Here is a 10,973-nt window from a genome sequence, read left to right as displayed (position 1 = left end):
ATGGATGGATGGCAATTAAAAGGCACATTCTCAGACCTGAAATAAAATGGGGAAATTTTGTCTGTGTTTTTCTTCCATAAGAAAGCCCATCCAAATCCAATTGCACAAATGTTGTCAGACACACTGAGAAAAGAAAGTTCTGCCCCCACAGTGAGTTGAGAACAAGCAGCAAGAACTCCCAAGACAGGGATGCAAAAACAAAATAACGTATTTTTCTTCTTGCAACTGTGACAAGCAAGAGTATTCCTTTTTATTCAGAGACCTGGACCAACCCTTCACATAGTCCATTATGTAACATGTCGATCCATTGCCTATTTTCCAACAATATGAGCCCCATGTGTATGTTAAGGCTCCATTAAACATTTGGTCTTCTCTGGAAATATTAAAGACATTGCTCACTTAGATACAAATACAGAAGAATGCAGTGTCATCCTTTAGGTTAATGTAAGTAAGACAACAAAAGACAAGACAACTAAGGACAAAGTCATCTTTTAGAATAAGCAAATATTTCACAAATATTAACATGGTAGAACATTTTCAAAAATAGCAAGAATTTAGTCACTTTCTATAAAATTTGCCTTAGCTGTTTAAAATATTGCATTAAATGCATTTATCTGCAGAATTAATATTCCAGACCAAAGTAAGACAATTAAGTTTAATCAATGGATGTTTGTTTTGTTAGTGGACTATCTGCTCTACAGCTTCATTAAGGCAAGCTGATTCTGTCAAAGGTTAATACTATCAGATGTTTTTGTGAATCAGTGTTATTTTCTTAGAGATAATTAATAGGATTACTACACAGCTTTAACTTGATTAAAACGTCAAATCATCTGCAGTACAGGCATTGATCACAATACCTTTACAGGCATCATAAAGGGGACCTATGGGTTAGGGCATAGAGTTTGGAATCCTTAGGCTATGAGTTCAGTCCCCCCTCTCACAGCCTGCCACTCTGGGTCCCTGAGCAAAAGGCCCTTAACCCCACACTGCTCCCCAAGAGGGCCGCACAATGGCAGCCCACTGCTCCCCAAAGGGATGGGTTACACGCAGAGAGTTTATTTCGTTGCTCTGTACTTGTGACAGTGTAATGACAAAAATAAAAATTAAAAAAAATAAATAAAAATGAAAGCATATCCCTGCATCATCCAGTACAGGGGATAAAAACAAAAAATACATAGAAACAAACAAAAAACCAGCTGATCAGCTTTTAACTTTCGCTGGTACTGGGATGTTACAGCTTTCGGATGTCCCTGTACTTGTCCGGATTTGCAGCGCCTGTGTGTCTGACTCTGCGGAGAGATGTCTGTGTCTGTGCGTGGGTGCGTGGGTTATCAGGGCGCGGATCGAACCTCCACATTTGGTTTCCAGTCGCGTCCTGCGCGCAGTCTGACGCGCAGGAGATCAGCTGAGCAGGGAAAGAGAAGAAGCCGCGGTGTTAAACTGGCGCAGTCTCTCAGCATCTGCTTGGGCATTTTTAACAAAGTTTAGAGTCGCGTTTTCCGTCCTGGATCCGCTTCCAATCGTTTTGCTGGAAGGCTGGTGCGCCGTGGCTGCTTTTGCGGAGGGGATGTTGGAGGAGGGCAACGCGCAAAAATGAACACAGGTGAGATTATATTTATGTTCATTTCGTGTAACATTTACAATCACAATAATTAGAAATCTCAACATGATTTAATCACATTTTCTAGAAAATAGAGGAATATGGATCGTTATAGTTACATGATATCACGTTTTGCTTTTCTTACATTTCAGTGAGGATGAGGATGAGAGCTTTTCAGTATAAGAAACAATACTCCCTTTGAAATAAGTTAGTTTCTTTCCGTTTTACCATTTAAATGTACAAATCTAAATGTTTAATGAATATAATCTTGATTTTTAGGTCTAACTGTATGTAATATTGCATATTAAAAGTAAAAAAAAAATCAAAATGTTTTATAAAGTTAACAGTTTAAAAGAGCAACCCGTTTTTTAAAGTTATGTATTGTGATTAAGGTGCATCTACAAGATATATAAATGAAATATTTTTGCTTTATAGAGGTTTTATGGATTGTTTTATGTATTGTTCTTAAAGCTGTAGTGGCCTCCTGACAGGAGTCTCTCTGGCTTGAATCACAGGAAGTGAGTCAGGGAAATCCCTCAGACCTCTTTGTATTCTTTTTGGGACTGTGTTAAAGCATGCATTACTAAGTGCTCCATTGCCTTTCTGTAGCACCAGATTTAAACAAATTGACTGTAGTTTTAGAAACTAGACATCCTATTGACCAAGACTGGCCAAGGAAAGGAAATAGTTTCTTTTTTTGTTTTTTTCCCCAGCTGTTCATTGGGATTAAGATGGCTATACTCTGCTGGAAGATAAAAAACTTAGTTTGGGTTATTTTTCTAACCCAGTCCTGTAGTGGCGATTCTAGAACCAATTTATCGAGGTGGGGTCAACATTTTTTCATTGTGGCACAGAGCAATAGCATGATACAAAAAAACAGGGCAATAGTTTTGAATTTGTTCTATTAAATTAGGCACAGAACCAAAGAGCCATTTGTAGCTTTAGAGACCCCAGATTAAGCGAATGAAAACTGTGATGCTATCTCAGTGCAACTGAAGCTAAAAGTGCATCACCTTCATATTAAAATCATTGTTGAAATAATACTGTAAAGGTAGAAAAGGTAAATAGATCCAAGGGAGTAATCAGGTTGGGTTTCTTTGCCAGTGCATACAGTATCATCATTGGTAAAGTATTCAGTATTATATCTTCAGTACAGGTGGCATAACAGGGGGCAGGACCAGTTCAACAGGGGTACTGGCCACTGCTGGTCCCTGTGTAGAACCGCCCTTGCAGTTCTGGGTCAGCATAGTATTTTATTTTCTTTAAAGCTATTGCTAGAGCCAGTTCCTTACTGGTATTATAAAATAACTGTTTAAGTCTATCGCTAAGGTAATTTCTAAATGTTTCATATGAGCATTTAACATATTTATCCCAGCAAATAGATTCTATGGTATTACACACAATGACTTAAGTTCTTTAACAAAAAAAAAAAAAAAAAAGACTGACTTAGTAAATGTTTTAGAGAAGAACTCACCTTTCATGGGTCAGTGGTACCACCCTCACTGGAACACAGGGGTTACAAATGTTTGGGGCATCATTCATTTATATCACCAACAGATTGACAGTGTTTTAGACTTGGGTTAGAAATAGGTTTTAACTGTGTCACAGCTGTGTGCAGCACATTTTCCATCTTAGGATCTGTAATGGGTTACATTAAAATAAAAAGTGGAGAGAACACAAATTATCTTATGTTATTCACAGCAAATTAGTCTGTTTACTGTGGAGTTTAAGATATGGTGCTCACAAACATTTTAATTTTATAATTTTTTTTTCTAATCTCCATCAGCCAGTATTGGCACCTTTTGTTTCTGACAAACATTTGTTGATTACAAAAACCAGAACCTCAGGGACAGAGAAGGGGCTTACAGCAGTTTAAATACATAGAACCGATGCTAAGCAAGAGCTACAACCATTTTTAGCACAGAACATAGTTGAAAAGTCCCAATAAGGACTGATTATTTAAGACAACAAAGTTAGGTTGTGGGTTAGATATAGTGTATTAGGTTAGGTTCTCAACTGAAAAAAGTATCCCTAATATCGATGCAACCTAAGAATAAGATCAAAAGGATAACCCATGACCTGGATTACTGGTAATATTTAAATTAAAACAGGTGACCCATCCTTTTCTATATTCCATTTAATCCTTGCAGGGTCACAGATGGGTCGGGCTTATCTCAGTGGTCAATGGAAGCTAGGCACAAAACACTCTGGATAGGTCACCAGAAGGCACATGAACACTGGGGCAATCTAGAGGAGCCTAAACTCTAAGATGCCTTGTTCTGTACTCCCTAGGCAAGCACACACAAGATAAAAATACAATTACCTCAAAGAAAGAGCAAAGCAGAAAATTTAGTTATCTTTTTCCCTATAAAGAAAATCTTAAAAGATCACATCAGAATGCATATAAATGCATAAAAAAATGAATACAATCATTGTGTGCTCTCAGTAGCAGCTAAAAGCCTATGCGGTAAAACTAACTGGAGTTTAAGATATGTTTGTTTTATTAAAAATGCTGGAATGTCTAGTCTGCTCTTCAACTTCAAACTAAACAGGGTTACAATTTTTTGTTAAAATGAATAGTCTTCTGTCTTCTGATGTAGTAGTTTGTGGAGTGTAAATTGGTTAGGTTGTGTGTGTTCAAGAGGCCAGGCCTTTCTTGTTCTTGTAAAATCAACAATATCAAGACCAACTGCTGGCAGAGTTTTGCAGTCTAAATTTAACTAGTACCCATTTGAAAAAGGAAATGTGGGTCAATTTTTATGTCATTATTTATACTTTACCTTCGCCAAATATTATTGGCTTGCTTGTATGGTAAAAGCATTTTACTACCTGGGTGGTTAGCATAGGAGATTGCCTACAGGAAATTACTGTTACACACATTTTGTTCAGAAAGCGTTTCACCATGATCCTAGAGTTAAAACTCTGACACACACCATTTAGTTCTACATTTTTTTGTAAATTGTTGAGCCATTTTAGGTCACAGGAGCACCATACAAATGACCCTGTAAGCTATTTTAAAGTCAATAATCTTACAATTTCCTTTTCCTGTTGTTCTTCTAGACTGCACCCGACCTTCAGTGGCTCCAACGCCAAGATTTGTTTGTCACGCCAGCCTGAAGCTACCTTCCCCTCTTACTTCTGCATCTAGGGGTCCTAAACCTTCAGTAGCCCCAAAACCTAAAGTCAATGTAGCTTCCAATGGCAACCTGGAAGGATTCAGTAATGGCAGGGCAACAACTTCTGATGGAGAGGGTTGTGAAGCGATTGTGAAACAGAATGGTCTAAACAAAGTTATTATGAACCTATCAACTGGCAAGAAACATTTGAATATCAGCCGTCTTAAATTTGTCAAAACAGATTTAGAAACCATGTTGAAAGGGACTGAGGACAGTGGTGGGACTGAAGAGGAAAAGGAAGAAGATGAAAGTCAGAACGTGGATGAGGACTGCAGACTAAGAGACAATACCCTTAGGGAGGAAGGTTACTCCCCGAAAACACTTTGGGTTAGTGACGACAGGCTCACAGCTGACTCTGAGGTCACAGAGGAAATGATTGACTCAGATGACATGGATGCCGAAGGTTGTGATGGTGGTGAGGCACTGGCTGACACTGACGGCCTCTCAATGGGAAGCATTTCTGTTCATAGTGCTGAAGATGGGTTGTGTTACCACTCTGCCCTGAAGCATGAAAGTATTCAGACAAATGGAGACAAAAGTACCACGAATGATTTATCAAAGTCCTCTACTGAGGAAAATGGAATCTGTGTTAGGGACAGAATGATGGACACTGATGCAAAACATGGAAGAGAACAAGAGTCAGGTCCTGATTTGTGTTTTAAAAGCCAGAAGATCATGTGTGTCCATCAGATTAAGGAAAAAGAAGAAAACCTGCAGGTAGATGGTTTGTGTCACATATATTCTACAAAGCACAAACAAGTCTGTCATGGAGATATTGAGCCATTCTACATCAGCTCTGATGACATTGTTAACATGGAGGCTTCGCTTTCAGAGGGAGGCATTACGCCTGTAAACGTAACTGGAGTATCAATTAGAAAATACATAGGAACAGCAGAAGATGGACATTTGATGGACTGCGTGAACTTTGACAAAGATGAGGAATATGTCAATAAAGACAAGGTTATGGAAATGAAAGATGTATTGAACTATCTGGACAACCAGGCAAGGCTCAGACATGTTGCCATTTCAGTGCCAACAGACACAGACACCTCATTGACGTCTTCTTTCTCTGAGAGCCAGTTGCTATCCCCAAATGATTCAGATGTGTTCAAAGACGAAGAGGACATGGACGGTCATATTGTGCCCTTTCTGGATGAGACCATTGACATGGAACACAATGTTACTGATGAACATGTTTATGAAGAACCTGGAAAAAGTTCATGTGCTGAAAGTGGTACTGCTTTGGATGGCTGTGCTGGCAGTGTTCGAACACGCTCTTTGTCACATTGGACCACCGCTGCTGTGGGTGATCGGGGAGTACAATTCCTCCACAAGACCTACGTTAGTGGATTAGGACAACCTGTACTGAGCAGCAGCCCAGTGTTAGATTCAACGAGGCATAAGAGCTATTCCAAACCTAAATATTTGTCCCTGTACCCACGGTCCTTGTCCATGGAGGGACACCATACACCTCTGTGTATCTACAAGGAGGGATCTTACAGGCATAGAGATGGCATTTCTTCATCTGAAAGCTTCTCCAAGTGCTCTCCTCTGTCATCTAGTGCCCTGTCCACACCTACTTCTTTAATGGATATTCCTCCTCCCTTTGAGCTGTCCTTTATTACAAAGAAGCCAATCACAAAGAGTTCCCCCTCACTTCTCACCAGGGATGATTCTGCAGAGAAGGACAGGAAAAAGAAATCCTCCATTAAGCGCTTTCTACTTAAATTTGGGTGGAAAACAGACAGTAAGTCAGGAGTAGATACAAAGCCATCCTCTTTAAAATCCTTAGCCGAGGTGCCCGATTGCACACCAAACAGACTTCTGAATTTAGACAGGCAGAGCATTAGTGGTTCTCCACAACTAAATTTACGCCCAGCCAACAAACCTCAAGGTTCACCTGAGCCTTCATCCACCTTTCTGTTTTACAAAGAAGGTAAAAGGAAAGGGAACTCTGCCTTTTTAAACCGGAGCGTTATTCGAGTGGAGTCCTTCGAGGACCGCTCCAGGGTGCCTTTTGCTCCTCTCCCTTTGACCAAGCCTCGCTCCATCTCCTTCCCCAATACTGATACCTCAGATTATGAAAATGTTCCTCCCCTCAGCTCAGACTATGAGAACGTTCAGGTGCCACAGCGAAGGCCTGTTCAGCAGATGCCACTCACAAACTTCTTTAATCATCCCAGCCGCGTCTTGTCTACAGCGAATGAGACAGATGGCTATGTGGACATGAAGAGCCTCCCTGGCTTTGAGACAAAACAAAACCTACCAGAACAGGAAACTGAAAGGTATGTAAACAAGTTTCTCCATCACCCTTAATTATCAGGATCTGTACTCAGTCATGTGCCACTTGTACATAAAGGTTTATGGAATTAAGACTGATATTTGTCTAGTTATATGTTTTGGCACAACTGAGCGCCATTATTTCCTTAAGGTCAAGGGGCTAACAGTTATCTGGCCCTTCATTTAACTTTTGAGAAGACAAATTCTTCACCTTGTCATCTTTTATTGTGATAAGTAACATTTTTATAACATCGCAGTGACCAAATGTTTTAGAAAATGTCCAAAATCAAAGCCTTATTCAGCCATGTTAAAATGCTTATTTTAGTATATTTCAAATATACAAGGTGTCATGATTCAAATGTGATATTGTTCATATGTTTTGTGGTCATTTTAACAATATTTAAGATAAGATAATCCTACAGATATTTCTGGTTACATAAAAGACAAAATGGCTGTTTAGGCATACTTGTGCTGAGGAAAAACATAATTAGTTGTATCAAAACTATTAGTGTTTTAAAACTTCAGCTGCAGGATTTGTGTAACCTGTTGGTTAAGAGGTCCCCTGCAGGTAGTCTGACTTACTTTAGTATTTAATGTCATCCACATTACATCATCAAACATCTCCCCTGATAGGGTAAGATTGAGCAAAAATCAGCATCATGATCACGTCATGTAAACTTGCTTTAGAGCAGGGGTGCTCAAGTCCATTCCTCAAGAGCTGCCATCCTGTAACTTTAAGATGCATTTCTTCTCTAACACACCTGAATTGAAAGGCTCAATTCCCTCATTTAGCCCAGCAGAGGCAAGGTAACAAGCTACTCATTTGATTCAGGTGTATTAAAAATGGGGTGCATCAAAAGGTTGCAGGATAGTAGCTCTTGAGCACTGGACTTGAGCACCCCTGCTTTAGAGAGTTTTATTTAGTGGTAAGAGTTAAATTACTATGCTTAGATTCTTCATCTCACACAGATGTTGTCAATGACTGTTTGAAACCATTGCTTATCATACATATACGCCTGAAAAGTTACATGCACAGAAAAAAATAGCTAACTGGTGACGAGCATGTAGGACAGCCTTACATAAACACATCACCAGAATGATTGACAATTAGGAGGACCACTTATTTAGATGATCCACCCAGAAATATTGTCCTCTACACCTTTAATTGAAGGCAATGCTGTAAAAAATACAAGCCATTCTAATTAATGCTGCAATTTCCACTTGTTCAAGGTGTTGTGGCAAGACACCGTGTCCTGACATCTGTCCTCCATCAGAGTCTATTTTTCATTGAAACGGAGAGAAATTAGTATATTTTTAAAGATGAACTTAGCCAGAAAGGAAGTCAGAAATGGGTAGAGGAAAGCAGATCCAATACATTTTAACTAGAAGGAGCAATCTGGATGCATGAACAGATCTCACAGTGCGGATTGTCGCACAGCACAATTGGTGATTGATGACGGAGCAGACATGGAACGTAGTCTGTCCGAATCTGCGGTTACTGTGTGTCCCAGTGTGTTGTTAGGACATGTTTGATGGTAGAATAGACAATGATGGTGTAGGGGTGGTCTTTTCATGTCCAAGTTAAAACAAGCTGGTTTCATTCACCATCTCTCCAGTGGAGAAAAAAAATGTCTGTCTCACTGATTTGTAAGATAGAGCTTGTTGCCTCTCCACTGGTGTTATTAGCTATTATGATCAAATATGGTGTGTTAATGTGTACTCATCCCCCCCAGCATTCCTGCCTGCTTTGCCCGTATCATGCGGACCTCTGAAGATGAATAATAGTTGGAGCTGTTTGGACTCATTGCTCTTTTCCTGCCAGTCTGCTACAGCGGGCAGAGATACAATCTAAGTGTGCTCTGTAGTCTGCAGAAGGTGTCGGCAGAGCTTCCCTCTTCATGGTTCACAGTCTCCTGTAATTTATGTGCCTGTGCAGCAAACCAGTACAACATAGGCCAGTAAGAAATAGCAATTCCATTTGAAAATATTGCTAAATACAGTATATCCCGAAAAGGAAAAATATACTAATGCATTAGCAACTAGCAGAACTGTAAACAGGGCAATGGAAACACTGTTTATTTTTGCAGGTTGTGAAGTTTGAGTCAATATTTAACTAATTCCCCAAATTTTTTAGTCTTTTAATAAAAATATGTATAACCGCTGATATAGAAGGGCAGAAAAAATATGTGATTGGTTAAGTCGATGGATTTCTTGAAAGCCAATTGTGACCACATATGAAATTAAGACATAGTTTACAGTTTGATTTGGTTGCTGGCAAAACATAATGATATGATGAACACATTTTACTTTTCAATATTTTTTTACAAACTTAATACTCTTAATATTATGGAGAAGAATAAACCAATTTTTATTGCAGTCAATTTATTAGGTACACCTGTTCAATCTCTTGATTACACTAATCTGAGTGATTTGAGTATTTTAGAAAGTGTTGATCTCCTGGGATTTTTTTCTGTTTTGCAAGTTACTTTCTCTCAAATTTACCATGCATGGTTTGAAAAATGGTACATATGGTACGATTGATTTGTACTGGATGGTAAAATGTTAAGTGTTACCCAAATTACTGCTTATTACGTCCAAGCAGTGGCTTTATGTTCCCACCATTTCTCAAATAAGAGCAGCAATACTTGAACATATTTTTAATCAGTATCCAGCCAAAAAGATGTTTCAAGTAAGAGCATTTGGTAAAAATGCCAATAAATTACTGTGTAATTGTTCGATCATAGTACCTGATTTAGTATTTTAAGATGATATTAGAGAGACAACACTATGAAGTTAAAAATATGAAGTTAACTTCTGGCAGTTTAAAGAGTAAAAAAAGAAATAAGAAAACAATAAAAATAAGTAATAAGAAAAAAATAACACACTCATCCATTTTATGTACCAATATTTACAGAAGCTAATGTATATATTTAAAATAGGGCAAAGACTTTTTTTGAGACGGTTTCAACTGTTTATTTTTACTGGAGTTCCAAAATCAGCTGGCTGCGCAGATAGAAAATAATAAGCTCAATACAACTTCTCTATAATTTAACAAAAACAACCTATGTATGGTTATATAAATAAAAGGTATAGTGCAGTAAGACTACTCCTAGAAGTACATATTATACAGAAAGTTAACGTCCATCCACTTCTGCATTCAAAGTATATAAAATACCATCCCTGAATCCACAACAAACTGAAACTGAAAGCACTAAGGCTGTAGGAGAAGGTGGCACCAACCCATCTCTGGTCAAAAAATGTACATAGACAGTATGCATAATTGAACAATAACAGATTGGAAAATGTTACTTCATTAAATATCTTTTTTAAGGTTATAGGGTCTAAAATTTGGAGAAAACAGTGAAACTATCATTTTCAGATAGCACATATTTTTAGCCCCCGCCTACCTGTGAATTGTTGTTAACTCTGTCTATACTGATGTATTAAAGTACTGCACTGTAGCTTACAAATCTTCCTTTTGCAACTGTCAACAGGATAATGAACTGCATTAAAATCCTCTGATCCCCTAAAAAAATATTTACTTTGCGATGTCAGAGAGATTAAAGTACTCCATTGGCCTTTGTGGTTGCCAAATCTCAATCTTTAATATGATCGAATTGGACATTTAGATCAATGATGAGGAGTCAAAAAATCTGCAGCAAGTGTGTGATTCTATTATGTCACTATGGCCCAAAATCTATAAGGAATGTTCCAGACAACAATCATTGACAAAAAGATTGAAGCGGCTCTGAAGGCAGGAGTGCACACAGTGAAGTGTTCAGTTCTTGTTAAGGTTAGAATGAACATGGTAAGATAACCTCATTAAAATGGTTACCAAGATGAGAGGCTTCTCAAAGATTACTCAATTGATTTAACCCTTCATTTACCATTCAGGATCTAGTCTGTGGTTATAAATA

General features: G+C 38.3%; 1 protein-coding gene across 2 annotated transcripts in view; it reads left to right on the top strand.

Moving 5' to 3' along the window:
* Positions 1–1,366: 1,366 nt before the first annotated feature.
* Positions 1,367–10,973, top strand: part of LOC107093998 (FYVE, RhoGEF and PH domain-containing protein 5-like) — a 34,373-nt gene continuing 24,766 nt past the window's right edge. For both annotated transcript variants that reach the window (XM_015389390.1, XM_015389389.1), the window contains exons 1-2: positions 1,367–1,603; positions 4,661–7,061. In XM_015389390.1, the coding sequence (XP_015244876.1) occupies positions 1,594–1,603; positions 4,661–7,061 (2,411 nt within the window). In that variant the 5' untranslated portion in view covers positions 1,367–1,593. The remainder of the gene's footprint in view (positions 1,604–4,660; positions 7,062–10,973) is intronic.

This window comes from Cyprinodon variegatus, unplaced genomic scaffold, assembly GCF_000732505.1.
Source record: "Cyprinodon variegatus isolate N-32 unplaced genomic scaffold, C_variegatus-1.0 Scaffold457, whole genome shotgun sequence".
Taxonomy (NCBI): domain Eukaryota; kingdom Metazoa; phylum Chordata; class Actinopteri; order Cyprinodontiformes; family Cyprinodontidae; genus Cyprinodon; species Cyprinodon variegatus.
This window is presented reverse-complemented; position numbering and strand designations above follow the sequence as displayed.